Raw genomic sequence first — 21,741 nt, forward strand, 5'->3', positions numbered from 1 at the left:
AAGGATGATAAGCAGATGATTTTCGACAAAAACGATACGCAAAACTTTTGACATGCAGACACGGTCGAAGTCCAGACTCACTAATGCATCCTAACGACTATCAGTTAGACACACTAATGCAAGACCTGGTTCGCTAAGACCATCGCTCTGATACCAACTGAAGCGACCCATCCTAATCCATCCGGACGAAGTCCATATCGATTATAAACGATTCACAACAGTTGATTACATCGCGAGGTACGTGACCTCTATATGATACATATTACAAACATTGCATTCGTTTTTGAAAATACAATCTTTCATTACATCGAAAGTTGACGGCATGCAAACCATTTTATAATATATCTAACTATAATTGACTTAATAATAATCTTGATGAACTCAACGACTCGAATGCAACGTCTTTTGAAATATGTCATGAATGACTCCAAGTAATATCTTTAAAATGAGCAATTGCACAGCGGAAGACTTCTTTCATACCTGAGAATAAACATGCTTTAAAGTTTCAACCAAAAGGTTAGTGAGTTCATTAGTTTATCATAAATATTTATTTCCATCATTTTAATAGACCACAAGAATTTCATTTCCAGTTCTCATAAATACGTCCCATGAATAGAGACAATAATCATTCATATATATTGAACGCTTGATAACCGAACTAACAGGATGCATATAGAATATCCCCATCACTCCGGGACTCTCATCGGACATGATAATCGAAGTACTAAAGCATTCGTAACCCGAATGGGACTTGTCAAGGTCCATAGATCTATCTTTAGGATTCGCGTCAATTAGGGGCCATTTCCCTAATTCTTAGGCTACCAAGCTAAAAAGGGGCATATTCGATTTCGATAATCCAACCATAGAATGTAGTTTCGATTACTTGTGTCTATTTCGTAAAGCATTTATAAAAGCAGCGCATGTATTCTCAGTCCCAAAAATATATATTGCAAAAGCATTGAAAAAGGGAGCAAATGAAACTCACCATACTGTATTTTGTAGTAAAAATACATATGACAATACTGAACAATACAGGGTTGGCCTCGAATTCACAAACCTATATCATTTATATATATATATATATATATATATATATATATATATATACATATATATATATATACATATATATATACATATATATATATATATATATATATATATATATATATATATATATATATATATATATTAACACACATAATAGTAATCGAATAAATATATACATTATAATTAGTGATATAATTTCTATATTATTAACTTATATATTTTTCATTAGTTCATTAAATATATTCATTTTGTATATATATAAAAAATGTTATTATAGTTAAATTATGTAAGTTAAATATATTTTTATATATATCATTTGTATAATAGTAATAGTAGTCATAATAACATCAAAATAATTTTAATAGTGGTAAAAATGATGATAATTATAATACCTAATATTACTAATAAGATAATAATATTAATAATTCTATTAATGATAATAATAATGATTATAATTGTAAAAATATTAATTTTACTGTTAATGATAGTTTTGATAATGATTTTGATAATTATATAATAATAATACTCATATTAATAATTATGCTTATGTTGATTATAATAATTTTAGTATCTACAAAATGATGCCAATACTAATATTTATGACAATAACTTGTATTACATTCATAATAATAGTAATAATAATGATCACAATCATATCAATACCTATTTTAATATTAGTAGTAATAATGATAATATTAATATTTAATGATAATAATAATAATAATAATAAATTGTAGTATGATAGTTATAGTATTACTTAACTTTTCATTAATAATAATAATATTCATTTTTGTAGTTATAATCCTAATAAAATAATATTTACTACTTATGTTAATACAATACTAATAATAATGATATTACTAATAATAATAATAATAATAGTAATACTAATCGTATTGATAATAATAATACTTCTATTTCTTAATATTACAAGTAACATAATATTATAACAAAATGATTTATACTAACAATAATAATAATAATAACAATAATAATAGTTAATAATAATAATAAGAATTGAAATAAAAATAAAAAAATGTATACCCCTTGAAAGCTTTTTCAAAAAAAATATGCTCTAGACGAGGTTCGAACCTCTGACCTCTCGGTACCATGCAACACACCTTACCAATTGATCCATCTAGCTTTTGTGATTCAAACTCCACATCAATTTATTTAACCTAAACACTGCAACCTTCATCCTCATTATTACTTTGATCGAACAGATACCTCCATGACATCGTTTTGTATCTAACAATTTATGCCTAACGCATTTGATACATAATCCTTAAGCAGCGATTTTTATTATCTACCTCTTAGTTTAATTTTTAACAGCTTCTTTTAATCCATTTAATCGAATAACATGGTTCTTTTTTCCAAACTCGAACTTAAAATCAAACTTACAATCTAAAGGGTTTTAAGTTATAATTTCTTCATGAGATATGCTTCCAATCACCACTACAATACTCGTGTATCATCAATCGAATCTGAGACATCCTAAAAATTTCGAATTTGCTCAATAAAAATTCTGTTGACTTTTTCTTCCTCTACTTTGACTTCGAAATTCATAATCGTTCCTTCGAATTTGTTTTTGTAATTTTGAGGAAAGTTTCAAGTAATGATTTAGAAGGCTTCGGCATTTCCACTTTCCTTCAATTTGTGTTGAATCAATATTACCATCAAATGGTTTTCGGATATTTGACAGGATGAAGAACGAAAGGAAAAAAAAAATATAGAGATAAAGAACACGAAAGATAGAATAGTTGTGCAGGATTGTATGGTACGGTTGTGTGTTAAATTCCAAAATTTATTGATCAAAGTCTTCATGTAGGGTTGATGTTAGTTGGTAGCATGATCACGAGTGGAATAGAAAAAAGAAAGAAAGATGAATCTGATAAGTAATACTCGCGTATTTTATACCCTTTTATTTATTTATTTTATATTTAAATAATATTAATACTTAATAATTATATTAATTATATTAGTAATAAATAATATTATTGATTTCCTAATATAATTATCTGTATGTATCGCATATATTATATATATATATATATATATATATATATATATATATATATATATATATATATATATATATATATATATAATATATGCGATACATACAGATAATTATATTAGGAAATCAATAATATTATTTATTATATATATATATCTGTATACATCTATATCTTTATATGTTTATCTATTATATTTATATATTTATTTATTTTTATTTTTATTTTTTTTAGATTATAATTAATATTATTAATAAATATAAATATAACTATAATATTAGTACTCTTAATATTATACATGATAATAATAATACAAATTTATAATGATATAATAGTAATAGTAATATTACTAATGATAATGGTAACAATTATCCTAAAAGTATAGCAATAATATTGTTATTAACAATAATACTAGTTATACTAATATTATTAATAATAACAATAATATTAATAGTAAAAATAATATATCAAATTAATTGTATCAATTTTCATTAATAATATTAACAGTACATATATTATTAATACTAATGATAATAATGACTGTAATAATAATATAATAACTATAATTAAACTTGTAATTACATTTTAGTATCTAAATTCTACATTTCATTACATATGTAATGTTTACTAATAAAGTAAAAAATATATATATATTTGAATATTTACACTATATATATATATATATATATATATATATATATATATATATATATATATATATATATTACAATATCTATAATACTATAATACTACTTATATTTAGAATCATATTTAGTTATGTAGATTCATTTTAAGTTACACTTAATTATTCTATATCTTATTTTACATATTTATTTCTAATGTTTAAATTATATTTTATAATTTCAAACTTATTATATATACATATTTATTTACAAACAATTGTTCGTGAATCGTCGGAAATAGTCAAGGTCAAATGCATTCATGAAAAATAGTTCCAACATTTTGAGGCGGTTTAATAGACTTTGCTTATCGCCTCTAAATCATATAAGAATAAAGTTTAAATTTGGTCGGAAATTTCCGGGTCGTCACAACTAGTGGTGTCACAGGACCCCGTAGGAGTACTCCTACACTCGCCACTGCGTGTGGAAGTGTTATTATTATTACTAGCTTAAAGCACTCGAATTCGCGGGACTTTTTTTTAGACTAATCAAGAATAAATTATGATTTACAGATGATTTGATTAATGCATCATCAAATATCAATACACAAATGCTTTGTATAGTAATGCACACTCCATAAAGCTTCTGTACATTGTAACAATTTAATTTTGAAACATAACTCCATAAAAGAAGTAAAGGATTATTTTAATACTATTAAACCTATACAGTTGCATACAATGTATGATGCATACAACCATATCATGAAAAGTAAACAACTTAGATTATTAGTTGTGCCAATTCCACATGATAAAAGTCCACCAAGGCTATATCATTTATGCAATTCCCTAAAACAGTAAAATATAACCACACAAATAGAAAAAATACTACACATTCATATTCCATTTACTAAACTGAAATCACAAACTGATCAGGTAAACGTGAATACCATCACTTGATAATTTAATTTAACAAAATTTGAAGTACTTAAACACGTAGATTTTGCTAGAATTTTATATATATAAGAATTATCTATGGAGTATATATATTTCATGAAACAATCCCCTTATCTACTCAAAACCATAGCTACTATATTACCTGTTTAGACCCACTCAGTTAGAACTCACTAACTTTGGGTCATTCACCCATATATCCCACCATAAAACCATCGATTTAATATGCACCTTAAAACATCTCGTCTACACCACTTGAGACTATCCAACACTTCTTAACTTTTTACCTTCAATAGGCAAACGTCATGTGTTTAAAATTGTTCAAATTCAGCTTCTTCTACTATCTTCAATTCATCTTGTATTTATCCACTTTCCATATTAAGATTTTTTTAAAGTAAAATCAACTTTTTACAATGAAACGCCAAAGTTAATAGACAGTGAACTGAAAACATAGTAGAATTGTGTTATAAAGTTATTTCATTATTAAGCGTTTATATCACATGTGTTGTGGAGAAATGACTCTTAATGGAGGAATTATATGGAGAAAGAGGTGACAACCTCAACCCATATACTAAAAAATGGGCCAATTAGAGATATGTTTCAAAGATGATATAATAGGTAAAATGAAAAAAATTGTGGTTATATGTTATAAGTAATAGGCTATAGGTCAAAAGGTTTAAAAGGGCTAAAATACTGATCCAAAATTTTATATCCATTAATCGACAATACTAAACACATGCAATGTATTAAGGGAAACACAAATTAATAAACCCTAAAAAACGAATAAAGTACAAATCTCTATGAATTTATGAATCAGAGATGACATGCAATACAACAGATAATTGTCAAGAATATGTATGAGGCAATTGAATATTAAAACCTTAAAATTGAAACGAAAATTAAGTAAAAACTACCCTTTGTTTGCAATTGAACAAGATTGGACACAAGATGTTAGTGCAAGTATGTTGCTGGCAAACGTTTGCCGGAAAACGATTGAAGATGAGTGATTTGAAGTTGCGATAAGATGTTAGTGCAAGTATGCTGCTGGCAAACGTTTGCCGGAAAACGATAGAAGATGAGTGATATGAAGTTGCGATGGTGATTACGACTGTAGGAGTGTGATTGTATGTGACGATTTCAATGTATATAATATAATGGTTTCTTGTAAAATACCTTAATTAGCAAAGAATTATACATTAAATAAATTGAATTGCAATTTAATTAAAGGAAAAAGTCAACTACCTTATTTAACAAGTATTAATGTAATTTGAATTAATGTGATTAAGGACTTTTAAATTTTGAATTAGTTTTGAATTTTATATTTGAATTAATTTTAATTTGCTCAAATTAAGCACCTTAAATCAATTACTACAAATTCACATTATTCCTAAAATAAATATATTGATTAGAAGGGTGTTTTGGTAATTAAACAATTCAAGGTGATCATTATGATGTCATTAGAAAGTTTTTTGAAAATGAATGGTTGAGATTATTTAGGATTAAGTTAATGAAGAGCTAGGATTAGTTGTTGTTATTTAAGATGATATATTTTCATCTTTGTTATAATATACTATCTTCAATTCATCTTGTATTTATCCACTTCCCTATTAAGATTTTTTTTTTTTTTTTTGAAATAAAATCAACTTGTTACAATGAAACGCCAAAGTTAATAGACAGTGAACTGAAAACATAGTAGAATTGTGTTATAAAGTTATTTCTTTATTAAACCTTTATATCACATGTGTTGTGGAGAAATGACTCTTAATGGAGGAATTATATGGAGAAAGAGGTGACATCCTCAACCCATATACTAAAAAAAGGGCCAGTTAGAGATATGTTTTAAAGATGATATAATAGGTAAAACGAAAAGAATTGTGGTTATATGTTATAAGTAATAGGCTATAGGTCAAAAGGTTTAAAAAGGCTAAAATACTGATCCAAAATTTTATCGACAATACTAAACACATGCAGTGTATTAAGGGAAACAAAAATTAATAAACCCTAAAAAATGAATAAAGTACAAATCTCTATGAATTTATGAATCAGCGATGACATGCAGTACAACAGATAATTTTCAAGAATATGTATGAGGCAATTGAATATTAAAACCTTAAAATTGAAACGAAAATTAAGTAAAAACTACCCGTTGTTTGCAATTGAACATGAATGGACACAAGATGTTAGTTCAAGTATGCTGCTGGAAAACGTTTTCCGAAAAACGATTGAAGATGAGTGATTTGAAGTTGCGTTAAGATGTTAGTGCAAGTATGCTGCTGGAAAACGTTTGCCGGAAAACGATTGAAGATGAGTGATTTGAAGTTGCGATGTTTGGGAGGAGACGACTGCAGGAAGTGATTGCGATTGCAGGAGTGTGATTGTAGGTGACGATTTCAATGTATATAATATAATGGTTTCTTGTAAAATACCTTAATTAGCAAAGAATTATACATTAAATAAATTGAATTGCAATTTAATTAAAGGAAAAAAGTCAACTACGTTATTTAGCAAGTATTAATGTAATTTGAATTAGTGTGATTAAAGACTTTTAAATTTTGAATTAGTTTTGAATTTTATATTTGAATTAATTTTAATTTGCTCAAATTAAGCACCTTAAATCAATTACTACAAATTCACATCTATTCCTAAAATAAATATATTGATTAGAAGGGTGTTTTGGTAATCAAACAATTCAAGGTGATCATTAGAGCTCGCGGTGTTCCAAGTCGATTCCGCCGTCCATCACCGACGAGCCAAGAACAAGGACACCCCTTCAGCTTCGATTTCGATTTCCTTTCCCACCGTTACAACAGCGACGGTGGTTTCAACCTTTTTTTTTCCTTTTTTAAATTTTTCATTTTTTTATTGGTCCAAAACTAAGATCGACTCTGAAATGGACAACGAAATAGACACCGAACGACACCCCACTTTAATCAATTTCAAGGTCCATTTTTGACTTTGAAATGGACATCGAAAAATGGACACGGACACCTTGTGCTCTTATGATCTCATTAGGAAGTTGTTGAAAATGAATGGTTGATATTATTTAGGATTAAGTTAATGGAGGGCAATGATTTGTTGTTATTTAAGATGGTCTATTTTTATTTTTGTTATTATATATAGTATAGTTGTATAGATTTTTTTTTTTTTAATACATTTTTTTCATACAAAATGATGATCTAATTTATTGTTGAAAACACGACAATGAGGATACAAACCATTAAGATCTTAATGGAAACCACGTGTTTGTCAATTGATAACGTGGAACTCAACTAAGCAACTACATCCGTTCTATTGGATGTAGGTGCTAACATTCGATGTATTGGATGGTAGGTGCTATCTTTCTCTCTTTTAGTAATTTATAATTGTAAATGTACGGTGAAATCTGAAATGAACTTCTTTATTTAACCGGATGGTTATCATATTTTTTTAAGAGTCAGCGGGTCTAAAAAATTGTCCGGTGAAAAATATATAAATTTTTTTGAACATAGATCTTAGAGCTATTTTCAAAAATTAAATTAAAGCATAAATAACTTGTACATTGAAGTAGTTAAGAATAGTGAGAAGTTGATTATTATAAAAGTACGAATAACATGTGCATGTCTAAATTTCTTAAAATAGCCCTTAGATCTATCTTTAAGAAAATCCAAAATATATACAATAAAATGTCATGACCGCTATCTAAAGAATGATTTTACTACCCATAAATCTATATAATTATACTATACTATAATACTAATTATCATGAGTAATTATTGTTCACCTGCGGTAGTTTAGACTTTTTTTTTTTTTTTTTTTTTTAATTTTGGATCAGATTGATCCGTCTTCATTTGAATTATAAATTTGATAGAAACTGCTTACATATTTTGTACCGCTATTGGTAAATGGCTGAAGCATCTTGATAACACATCTTGTGGGGCGAATTTAGAGGGGGGCGGCGGCCGATTTCAAAATTTTAGTGTAAAAATTTGAATTTTTTTTATTTTGCCCTAAATCCAAAAGCCATTTGCCCCAAACCCAAAAGCCATTTGCTCAAAAACCTACATATTTTGCCTCAAAACCTTCAAATTTTGCCCACAATTCTCTAAATTTTGCCCCAAAACTGTCAAATTTTGCCCACAAACCTTCAAATTTTATCCAAAAACCTCAAAATTTTGCCTAAAAATCTCCAATTTTTGTCCCAAAAACTCCGTATTTTGCCCAAAAAAGTTGCTACGGTTTTAAAAAAAACATTTCGCCCCCGGTGAAGAAAAATCCTACTTCCGCCACTGGTTCGATCCCTCCATGTCCTAACCTTTTTTAATCCCATTTGATTGGGAGGTGATCCGTACACCACCTTCTAATTGCCATACACCATCATATAAATAATTAATATGACATTTTTACCTTCCTTTTATATTAGCCATATTACACAGCCTTTCTTTTACGAGGAATTCTAGAATTACATAATTCTTACATAAACATTTTTACAAATTGACGTGGCATTTTGACTTGGTAGTACACATCATCCCACTAACCAAACTTACCCATTAACATAATCTACTCACTACCCTAACCTAAATTAACTTCCCTTTTTTCTTCTTTTCTTATTTTTTGGTTTGATTCCTCTCCCTCTGTCCCCCAAATACAGAAATCCACCATGCTTTCTCAAAAACAAATCAATTGATAGAATACGAATTTATTAAATTCATGGATTTCTGCGGATGATTACTTGCTAACAATGATTAACTGATGTCCTTATACGTGATTAATCGTACAAACTGATTTCGTCGTCCTACAATGGTGTTTAACAAATAATAAGAATAATACAAGAGGAACTTGATTCAGTACAAAATTAGTTTGATCCGTAACTTAGGCACCCATACTCTCACTGAAGGGGTTTGTATGAAATTTCATAAAACTATTTAGCAGCGGAAGCATGTACAACAATTTTTAAACCTTTAAAAAACTCTCTACTAAGGATCCAATTGCATGTTGTTAAGAAAACTAAATAATAAATAGTGAGTTTAAAGACTACAATCTTTGAAGACTTTGAACTTGAGACGAAATAGATGCTTAGGATGTAGGAGCCAAAATAGCCTCCCTCTATCGTTAATCCACACTTGAGCAAAGTTTCAATACCAAATGGATGCTAGTCATTCTCAACCTTTTAAGAGTTAACTTTAACTCCTAACTCTTTTACTTACTAAAAGACTTGCTTAAAAGTTATTTTCATGTGAGAAATGAAAGCACATGGAAACCTTTTTATTTCCTTGTAAATGTACGTATCATTTCTTTTTAATGTGTAAGTATATGTATATATTCCAAATGTATGTTAGTTTTACTTATTTTAATAAGTGCACTTACACTTAAAATACATAAAGTAAAAGCTAACAAAAATAAAGGTAGATTATAATTATTCTTCCACCATCTCCATTATGCAAAGATGGTGTGTAAATGTGTCCATGATATGATCCACCTCATTAATTTAATCCATACATTTGTCATATATATTTGTCAAACAAATATAACACAATCTTAAATGTTACATGCAACATTACTAGACTATGTGCATATATATTGATACTTCACTACACATAATTATTTCATCCAAATAATAATGTTATCATACAAATTATGCTTGATTATATTTAAATCACATTTAAATATATACTTGGTATATAATTGCTCTTTGTGTTTGACCCTATAGGTTCATATGTTATTAGTAGTGTAAACATAAGTTGTGTCTTGGGCATTAATAACTAACAATCTCCCACTTGCACAAGATTCAACATATATAAACACAGACAGTGGTAAACGTCTAGCAACATGCCACTGCCCCTAATAACACATGAAAAATGTCATTCCGAGCATCCATTGATTCTTAAGTTAAAACTTCAAATCAATATATAGGTATGGTATCAGTTATTCCTTTGTTACTGACATCTTGTTGAGCATGAGGCATGGATAGTAATCAATCTCATATTTAGCTCATATATTATGTTACTCCGTCAAGATTGAAAGTGATAAAACAAACACCATTGAATACATCAATATAGTTTGAGCGTGGCCACGCATCTTAATCAATTTAAATCATCGAGGAGCCCATAGATGTCAATCTCTCATCCAGATGAGAGGAACAAATCCCGTCTAGACTACACACGTCTCTCATGTGTCTCATATTATACTTAACAATAGCTTTTATAATTGCCTGGCTAAAGAACAACGTTTGACTATGTCAAAGTATAACAATCCTCACACTTAAGGCCCAATATGTATCTACAGTCTAAGGATATAGAGATATTACCATTTTTAAGAATCACTTATGACATCGATCCATGAAGTGATCTTGAAAGCGGGTCATATCCAATGTTTATTCTCTAATAAACATAGGTGAATTTGGTTGCAACTCCCTTGCTCTACTTTCATCTTCATGAAAGTCAACCAACTTATTCACATTAGTCTTAACTCATAATTATTCCAATAATTGTGATCGACTATGGACGTTTTAGAATAACAATGTTATTCAAGGATTTAAACATACTAATAAGGAACACAACAATTATTAATGAGGATGATTATATCCGAATACATCATATCATTTAAGATAAATGTCGCTTATATGTTCCAAATATTCAAATACATAAATTACAAATCATTCCAATCATTAACATTACGAAGCCCTATGCACTGAGCATGACCCTCGTGTTTTGATTGTACCAGAGCCTTTGTAAAAGGATCAGCAAGGTTTTGATCTGTGTGAACTTTACGAATACAAACATCTCCGTTTTCCACTATGTGACGTATGTAGTGGAATCTCCTAAGGATATGTTTGGTGCTGTGATGCGATCTAGGTTCTTTTGCTTGAGCAATAGCACCATTGTTGTCGCAAAATATTTCTATGGGGTCTTCTATGCTTGACATCACCCCTAAATCAACAATGAACTTTTTCATCCACGCAGCCTCTTGTGCTGCCTCCGATGCAGCAATGTATTCAGCTTCTGTAGTAGATTGTGCAACTACTTTCTGCTTAGAACTTTTCCAAGTTATAGCTCCTCCATTCAAGATAAAGACATATCCAGATTGTGATCGTGAATCATCTCTATCAGTTTGGAAGCTAGCATCTGTGTAGCACTTTACAGTAAGATCTTCTTCCACACCACCATAAATCAAGAACATATCTTTAGTCCTTCTCAAGTACTTTAGGATGTTCTTGACAGCCATCCAGTGGCTTTCACCCGGATTTTGTTGGTATCTACTCGTCATGCTCAAAGCATACGATACGTCTGGTCTTGTGCATAACATGGCATACATAATGGATCCAATTGCAGAAGCATATGGTGTTCCATTCATTCATCTAAGCTCATCATTTGTGCTAGGACTTTGAGACTTGCTCAATATCGTACCATGTGACATTGGCAAAAATCCGCGTTTGAAATCTTGCATCTTGAATCTTTTTAGAATCTTTTCAATATATGCACTTTGGCTCAAACCGATTAGCCACTTTGATCTATCTCTATGAATTTTTATTCCTAGAATATAAGCTGCATCGCCAAGGTCTTTCATTTGAAAACACTTTCCAAGCCAAGACTTTACCTTTTGTAAAGTTGGGATGTCATTTCCAATAAGTAGTATATCATCTACATATAAGATTAAAAATACTACTATGCTCTCACCAGCTCTTTTGTAAACACATGACTCATCTTCATTTTTGATAAAATCAAACTCTTTTATTTTCTCATCAAAATGAAGATTCCAGCTTCTATATGCTTGCTTTAATCCGTAAATGGCTCTTTTAAGCTTACACACTTTATTAGGATACTTAGGATTTACAAAACCTTCTGGTTGTTCCATATAGACATCTTCACTTAAGTGTCCATTAAAGAATGCGGTTTTGACATCCATTTGCCATATCTCATAGTCATAATATACGGCTATGGCAATGAATATTCTAATTGATTTTAGCATGGCTACTGGAGAGAAAGTTTCGTCATAGTCAATACCATGAGTTTGAGTGAAACCTTTCGCCACTAGTCTTGCCTTAAATGTATGTACATTTCCGTCTCTATAGGTTTTCTTCTTGAAAATCCATTTGCTCCCAACAGCCTTGCTGTCAGGAGGTAGATCAACTAAGTCCCATACTTCGTTGTCATACATGGACTGCATCTCGTCATTCATGGTTTCATGCCATTTCTTAGATTCAGGATCTAATGTAGCATCTTTGTAGTTAGTGGGCTCACTTTCATCCACCAAGAAAATTTCGTCATATCTTTCGGGACTATGACGAGGTCTACTAGATCTACGAATGTCTTATGTTACTTCAGGTTCCTGAGCAACCAATTGTTCAGGTTCTTCAATAGTTTGTTGATAGCTAGTGCCAACCTCAGGTGTGATATTTTGTGGTTCTTGAATTTCTTCAAGTTCCACATTACTCCCACTTGCTTTATTTAATAGAAACTCTTTTTCTAGAAAAGTAGCGTGTCTAGAAACAAACACTTTGTTCTTGGTAGGATTGTAGAAGTAATATCCCATAGAATCCTTTGGGTATCCCACAAAAATGCATTTGATAGACCTGGGATCAAGTTTGTTGGAAGTTTCTTGTCGAACATGAGCTTCGCAACCCCAAACTTTCAAATAAGATAAATTTGGAACTTTTCCATGCCATAACTCGTATGGTGTCTTATTCACCTTTTTGGTTGGTACCATATTTAATATGCGAGCAGCAGATAATAAGGCATAGGTCCAGAAGGATGGAGGAAGTGTAGTATTATTCATCATAGATCGAACCATATCAAGTAATGTTCGGTTCCTCCTCTCAGAAACACCATTATGTTGTGGTGTTCCGGGTGGAGTGCGTTGTGAAATAATTTCACAATTCTTTAGATGATCGTCAAACTCTTGATATAAGTACTCACCTCTTCGATCTGATCGAAGAACCTTTATCGTTTTGCCGAGCTAATTTTGAACCTCATTTTGAAACACTTTGAACGTTTCAAATGCCTCATGTTTATGTTTCAATAAGTAAACATAACCAAATCTACAAAAATCATCAGTAAATGTAATGAAGTATCTTTCACCATTTCTTGACATAGTTCTAAAAAGACCGCATACATCGGAATGTATAAGTCCCAAAAGATCCTTTGCTCTTTCTCCGGAACTGGAGAAAGGCGCCTTTGTCATCTTCCCGCTTAAACAAGATTCACATACATCAAATGACTCAGAGTTAGTTGATTTTAAAATTCCATCAGATTGGAGTTTAGTTATGCATTTCTTGTTTATGTTACCAAGACAACAATGCCATAGATAATTTTGATTCAAGTCATACTTGGATCTTTTGGTGTTAATGTTATACATAGAACTATTATTGGATGAATCTTGTATGTCAACTTCATATATGCCATTGTGAGGGCGTGCCTCAAAATAAAAAACATCTTTATTGAAAACTGAAATATTACCATTAGAAAAAGCATACGAGTAACCAGATTTATACAATCGTGCAGCTGAAATGATGTCCCTAGTTAAACTAGGTACATAATAACAATTATTTAATATTAAGTACAAGCCATTTGGTAATAAAAGTTCATAAATGTCTATTGCTACGACCGCAACATGTGCTCCGTTGCCAACATGCAATACCAAATCGCCTGGTTTTAGCTGCTCAATCTTTCTTAGTCCCTGCACATTATTACAAATGTGAGTTCCACAACCAGTATCAAATACCCATGAATTACTAGAGAAAGCAAATAGTTCTATCATATAGATACCTGAGGTGCTAGCATGAAATGTCCCGTTCTTATTGATTAAAAACGTTCCATATTAATTGATTTCGTTGCGAGGTTTTGACCTCTATATGAGACGTTTTTCAAAGACTGCATTCATTTTAAAATAAACCATAACCTTTATTTCATAAGTAAAGGTTTAAAAAGCTTTACGTAGATTATCAAATAATGATAATCTAAAATATCCTGTTTACACACGACCATTACATAATGGTTTACAATACAAATATGTTACATCGAAATCAGTTTCTTGAATGCAGTTTTTACACAATATCATTCAAACATGGACTCCAAATCTTGTCCTTATTTTAGTATGCAACAGCGGAAGCTCTTAGTATTCACCTGAGAATAAACATTCTTTAAACGTCAACAAAAATGTTGGTGAGCTATAGGTTTAACCTATATATATCAAATCGTAACAATAGACCACAAAATTTCATATTTCAATACACATCCCATACATAGAGATAAAAATCATTCATATGGTGAACACCTGGTAACCGACATTAACAAGATGCATATATAAGAATATCCCCATCTTTCCGGGACACCCTTCGGATATGATATAAATTTCGAAGTACTAAAGCATCCGGTACTTTGGATGGGGTTTGTTAGGCCCAATAGATCTATCTTTAGGATTCGCGTCAATTAGGGTGTCTGTTCCCTAATTCTTAGATTACCAGACTTAATAAAAAGGGGCATATTCAATTTCGATAATTCAACCATAGAATGTAGTTTCACGTACTTGTGTCTATTTTGTAAATCATTTATAAAACCTGCATGTATTCTCATCCCAAAAATATTAGATTTTAAAAGTGGGACTATAACTCACTTTCACATATTTTTACTTCGTCGGGAAGTAAGACTTGGCCACTGGTTGATTCACGAACCTATAACAATATATACATATAGATCAAAGTATGTTCAAAATATATTTACAATACTTTTAATATATTTTGATGTTTTAAGTTTATTAAGTCAGCTGTCCTCGTTAGTAACCTACAACTAGTTGTCCACAGTTAGATGTACAGAAATAAATCGATAAATATTATCTTGAATCAATCCACGACCCAGTGTATACGTATCTCAGTATTGATCACAACTCAAACTATATATATTTTGGAATCAACCTCAACCCTGTATAGCTAACTCCAACATTCACATATAGAGTGTCTATGGTTGTTCCGAAATATATATAGATGTGTCGACATGATAGGTTGAAACATTGTATACGTGTCTATGGTATCTCAAGATTACATAATATACAATACAAGTTGATTAAGTTATGGTTGGAATAGATTTGTTACCAATTTTCACGTAGCTAAAATGAGAAAAATTATCCAATCTTGTTTTACCCATAACTTCTTCATTTTAAATCTGTTTTGAGTGAATCAAATTGCTATGGTTTCATATTGAACTCTATTTTATGAATCTAAACAGAAAAGTATAGGTTTATAGTCGAAAAAATAAGTTACAAGTCGTTTTTGTAAAGGTAGTCATTTCAGTCGAAAGAACGACGTCTAGATGACCATTTTAGAAAACATACTTCCACTTTGAGTTTTAATCATAATTTTTGGATATAGTTTCATGTTCATAATAAAAATCATTTTCTCAGAATAACAATTTTAAAATCAAAGTTTATCATAGTTTTTAATTAACTAACCCAAAACAGCCCGCGGTGTTACTACGACGGCGTAAATCCGGTTTTATGGTGTTTTTCGTGTTTCCAGGTTTTAAATCATTAAGTTAGCATATCATATAGATATATAACATGTGTGTAGTTAATTTTAAAAGGCAAGTTAGAAGGATTAACTTTTGTTTGCGAACAAGTTTAGAATTAACTAAACTATGTTCTAGTGATTACGAGTTTAAACCTTCGAATAAGATAGCTTTATATGTATGAATCGAATGATGTTATGAACATCATTACTACCTTAAGTTCCTTGGATAAACCTACTGGAAAAGAGAAAAATGGATCTAGCTTCAACGGATCCTTGGATGGCTCGAAGTTCTTGAAGCAGAATCATGACACGAAAACAAGTTCAAGTAAGATCATCACTTGAAATAAGATTGTTATAGTTATAGAAATTGAACCAAAGTTTGAATATGATTATTAACTTGTATTAGAATGATAACCTACTGTAAGAAACAAAGATTTCTTGAGGTTGGATGATCACCTTACAAGATTGGAAGTGAGCTAGCAAACTTGAAAGTATTCTTGATTTTATGTAACTAGAACTTGTAAAATATATGAAGAACACTTAGAACTTGAAGATAGAACTTGAGAGAGATCAATTAGATGAAGAAAATTGAAGAATGAAAGTGTTTTTAGGTGTTTTTGGTCGTTGGTGTATGGATTAGATATAAAGGATATGTAATTTTGTTTTCATGTAAATAAGTCATGAATGATTACTCATATTTTTGTAATTTTATGAGATATTTCATGCTAGTTGCCAAATGATGGTTCCCACATGTGTTAGGTGACTCACATGGGCTGCTAAGAGCTGATCATTGGAGTGTATATACCAATAGTACATACATCTAAAAGCTGTGTATTGTACGAGTACGAATACGGGTGCATACGAGTAGAATTGTTGATGAAACTGAACGAGGATGTAATTGTAAGCATTTTTGTTAAGTAGAAGTATTTTGATAAGTGTCTTGAAGTCTTTCAAAAGTGTATGAATACATATTAAAACACTACATGTATATACATTTTAACTGAGTCGTTAAGTCAACGTTAGTCGTTACATGTAAATGTTGTTTTGAAACCTTTAGGTTAACGATCTTGTTAAATGTTGTTAACCCAATGTTTATAATATCAAAAGAGATTTTAAATTATTATATTATCATGATATTATGATGTACGAATATCTCTTAATATGCTATATATACATTAAATGTCGTTACAACGATAATCGTTACATATATGTCTCGTTTCAAAATCATTAAGTTAGTAGTCTTGTTTTTACATATGTAGTTCATTGTTAATATACTTAATGATATGTTTACTTATCATAATATCATGTTAACTATATATATAACCATATATATGTCATCATATAGTTTTTACAAGTTTTAACGTTCGTGAATCACCGGTCAACTTGGGTGGTCAATTGTCTATATGAAACCTATTTCAATTAATCAAGTCTTAACAAGTTTGATTGCTTAACATGTTGGAAACATTTAATCATGTAAATATCAATCTCAATTAATATATATAAACATGGAAAAGTTCGGGTCACTACAGTACCTACCCGTTAAATAAATTTCGTCCCGAAATTTTAAGCTGTTGAAGGTGTTGACGAATCTTCTGGAAATAGATGCGAGTATTTCTTCTTCATCTGATCTTCACACTCCCAGGTGAACTCGGGTCCTCTACGAGCATTCCATCGAACCTTAACAATTGGTATCTTGTTTTGCTTAAGTCTTTTAACCTCACGATCCATTATTTCGACGGGTTCTTCGATGAATTGAAGTTTTTCGTTGATTTGGATTTCATCTAACGGAATAGTGAGATCTTCTTTAGCAAAACATTTCTTCAAATTCGAGACGTGGAAAGTGTTATGTACAGCCGCGAGTTGTTGAGGTAACTCAAGTCGGTAAGCTACTGGTCCGACACGATCAATAATCTTGAATGGTCCAATATACCTTGGATTTAATTTCCCCCGTTTACAAAATCGAACAACGCCTTTCCAAGGTGAAACTTTAAGCATGACCATCTCTCCAATTTCAAATTCTATATCTTTTCTTTTAATGTCAGCGTAGCTCTTTTGTCGACTTTGGGCGGTTTTCAACCGTTGTTGAATTTGGATGATCTTCTCGGTAGTTTCTTGTATAATCTCCGGACCCGTAATCTGTCTATCCCCCACTTCATTCCAACAAATCGGAGACCTGCACTTTCTACCATAAAGTGCTTCAAACGGCGCCATCTCAATGCTTGAATGGTAGCTGTTGTTGTAGGAAAATTCTGCTAACGATAGATGTCGATCCCAACTGTTTCCGAAATCAATAACACATGCTCGTAGCATGTCTTCAAGCGTTTGTATCGTCCTTTCACTCTGCCCATCAGTTTGTGGATGATAGGCAGTACTCATGTCTAGACGAGTTCCTAATGCTTTCTGTAATGTCTGCCAGAATCTTGAAATAAATCTGCCATCCCTATCAGAGATAATAGAGATTGGTATTCCATGTTTGGAGATGACTTCCTTCAAATACAGTCGTGCTAACTTCTCCATCTTGTCATCTTCTCTTATTGGCAGGAAGTGTGCTGATTTGGTGAGACGATCAACTATTACCCAAATAGTATCAAAACCATTTGCAGTCCTTGGCAATTTAGTGATGAAATCCATGGTAATGTTTTCCCATTTCCATTCTGGGATTTCGGGTTGTTGAAGTAGACCTGATGGTTTCTGATGCTCAGCTTTGACCTTAGAACACGTCAAACATTCTCCTACGTATTTAGCAACATCGGCTTTCATACCCGGCCACCAAAAATGTTTCTTGAGATCCTTGTACATCTTCCCCGTTCCAGGATGTATTGAGTATCTGGTTTTATGAGCTTCTCTAAGTACCATTTCTCTCATATCTCCAAATTTTGGTACCCAAATCCTTTCAGCCCTATACCGGGTTCCGTCTTCCCGAATATTAAGATGCTTCTCCGATCCTTTGGGTATTTCATCCTTTAAATTTCCCTCTTTTAAAACTCCTTGTTGCGCCTCCTTTATTTGAGTAGTAATGTTATTATGAATCATTATATTCATAGATTTTACTCGAATGGGTTCTCTGTCCTTCCTGCTCAAGGCATCGGCTACCACATTTGCCTTCCCTGGGTGGTAACGAATCTCAAAGTCGTAATCATTCAATAATTCAATCCACCTACGCTGCCTCATATTCAGTTGTTTCTGATTAAATATGTGTTGAAGACTTTTGTGGTCGGTATATATAATACTTTTGACCCCATATAAGTAGTGCCTCCAAGTCTTTAATGCAAAAACAACCGCGCCTAATTCCAAATCATGCGTCGTATAATTTTGTTCGTGAATCTTCAATTGTCTAGACGCATAAGCAATCACCTTCGTTCGTTGCATTAATACACAACCGAGACCTTGCTTTGATGCATCACAATAAATCACAAAAACATCATTCCCTTCAGGCAATGACAATATAGGTGCCGTAGTTAGCTTTTTCTTCAATAACTGAAACGCTTTCTCTTGTTCATCATTCCATTCAAATTTCTTCCCTTTATGCGTTAATGCAGTCAAGGGTTTTGCTATTCTGGAAAAGTCTTGGATGAACCTTCTTTAGTAACCAGCTAGTCCTAAAAACTGGCGTATGTGTTTCGGAGTTTTCGGGGTTTCCCACTTTTCAACAGTTTCTATCTTTGCCGGATCCACCTTAATACCTTCTTTGTTCACTATGTGACCGAGGAATTGAACTTCTTCCAACCAAAATGCACACTTTGAAAACTTAGCGTACAATTCTTCCTTCCTCAATACTTCTAACACCTTTCTCAAATGTTCACCGTGTTCTTGGTCATTCTTTGAGTAAATAAGTATGTCATCAATGAAAACAATGACAAACTTGTCAAGGTATGGTCCACACACTCGGTTCATAAGGTCCATGAACACAGCTGGTGCATTAGTTAAACCAAACGGCATGACCATAAACTCGTAATGACCGTAACGTATTCTGAAAGCAGTCTTTGGAATATCATCTTCTTTCACCCGCATTTGATGATACCCGGAACGTAAGTCAATCTTTGAATAAACAGACGAGCCTTGTAGTTGATCAAATAAGTCGTCGATTCTCGGTAGTGGGTAGCTGTTCTTGATGGTAAGTTTGTTCAACTCTCGGTAGTCGATACACAACCTGAATGTACCATCTTTCTTCTTGACAAACAAAACAGGAGCTCCCCACGGTGATGTGCTTGGTCGAATGAAACCACGCTCTAAAAGTTCTTGTAATTGGCTTTGTAGTTCTTTCATCTCGCTGGGTGCGAGTCTGTAAGGAGCACGAGCTATTGGTGCAGCTCCTGGTACAAGATCTATTTGAAATTCAACGGATCGATGTGGGGGTAATCCCGGTAATTCTTTCGGAAATACATCGGGAAATTCTTTTGCAATGGGAACATCATTGATGCTCTTTTCTTCAGTTTGTACTTTCTCGACGTGTGCTAGAACAGCATAGCAACCTTTTCTTATTAGTTTTTGTGCCTTCAAATTACTAATAAGATGTAGCTTCGTGCTGCCCTTTTCTCCGTACACCATTAAGGGTTTTCCTTTTTCTCGTATAATGCGAATTGCATTTTTGTAACAGACGATCTCTGCTTTCACTTCTTTCAACCAGTCCATACCAATTATCACATCAAAACTCCCTAACTCTACTGGTATCAAATCAATCTTAAATGTTTCGCTAACCAGTTTAATTTCTCGATTCCGACATATATTATCTGCTGAAATTAATTTACCATTTGCTAATTCGAGTAAAAATTTACTATCCAAAGGCGTCAATGGACAACTTAATTTAGCACAAAAATCTCTACTCATATAGCTTCTATCCGCACCCGAATCAAATAAAACGTAAGCAGATTTATTGTCAATAAGAAACGTACCCGTAACAAGCTCCGGGTCTTCCTGTGCCTCTGCCGCATTAATATTGAAAACTCTTCCACGGCCTTGTCCATTCGTGTTCTCCTGGTTCGGGCAATTTCTAATAATGTGGCCCGGTTTTCCACATTTATAACAAACTACATTGGCATAACTTGCTCCGACACTACTTGCTCCGCCATTACTCGTTCCGACACCATTTGTTCCTTTCGTTCTATTAACCCCTGGTCCGTAGACCTCACACTTCGCCGCGCTATGACCATTTCTTTTACACTTGTTGCAAAATTTGGTGCAGAACCCCGAGTGATTCTTTTCACACCTTTGGCATAGCTGCTTCTGATTGTTGTTGTTGTTGCGGTTATTATTGTTGTTGGGATGATTGTTGTAGTTGCTGGTGTTATTATTGTTGTTGTTGTTGGGCCGTTTGTTGTAGTTGCGATTGATGTTGCGATTGTTGGGATAATTGTTGCGATTATTGTTGTAATTGCTGTTGTTGTTGTATTAGTGATTCTTATCACCGTTTTCCTCCCACTTTCTTTTGACTTGCTTCACATTGGCCTCTTCAGCAGTCTGTTCTTTAATTCTTTCTTCAATCTGGTTCACGAGTTTGTAAGCCATTCTACATGCCTGTTGTATGGAGGCGGGCTCGTGTGAACTTATATCTTCTTGGATTCTTTCCGGTAATCCTTTCACAAATGCGTCGATCTTCTCTTCCTCATCTTCGAATGCTCCCGGACACAATA

General features: G+C 31.9%; 1 protein-coding gene across 1 annotated transcript; it reads right to left on the minus strand.

Annotated features, from left to right (window-relative positions):
• Positions 1 to 11,259: 11,259 nt before the first annotated feature.
• LOC139849029 (secreted RxLR effector protein 161-like) lies at positions 11,260 to 11,964 on the minus strand. The gene has a single exon (XM_071838706.1). It carries the CDS (start codon positions 11,962 to 11,964, stop codon positions 11,260 to 11,262), a length of 705 nt encoding a protein of 234 aa, XP_071694807.1.
• Positions 11,965 to 21,741: the final 9,777 nt, after the last annotated feature.

This window comes from Rutidosis leptorrhynchoides, chromosome 5 (genome assembly GCF_046630445.1).
Source record: "Rutidosis leptorrhynchoides isolate AG116_Rl617_1_P2 chromosome 5, CSIRO_AGI_Rlap_v1, whole genome shotgun sequence".
NCBI classification, from domain to species: Eukaryota; Viridiplantae; Streptophyta; class Magnoliopsida; order Asterales; family Asteraceae; genus Rutidosis; species Rutidosis leptorrhynchoides.

Excerpts from the sequence above, each read along its gene's own strand:
- LOC139849029 (XM_071838706.1), bottom strand. The coding sequence starts at position 11,964 with ATGAATGGAACACCATATGCTTCTGCAATTGGATCCATTATGTATGCC.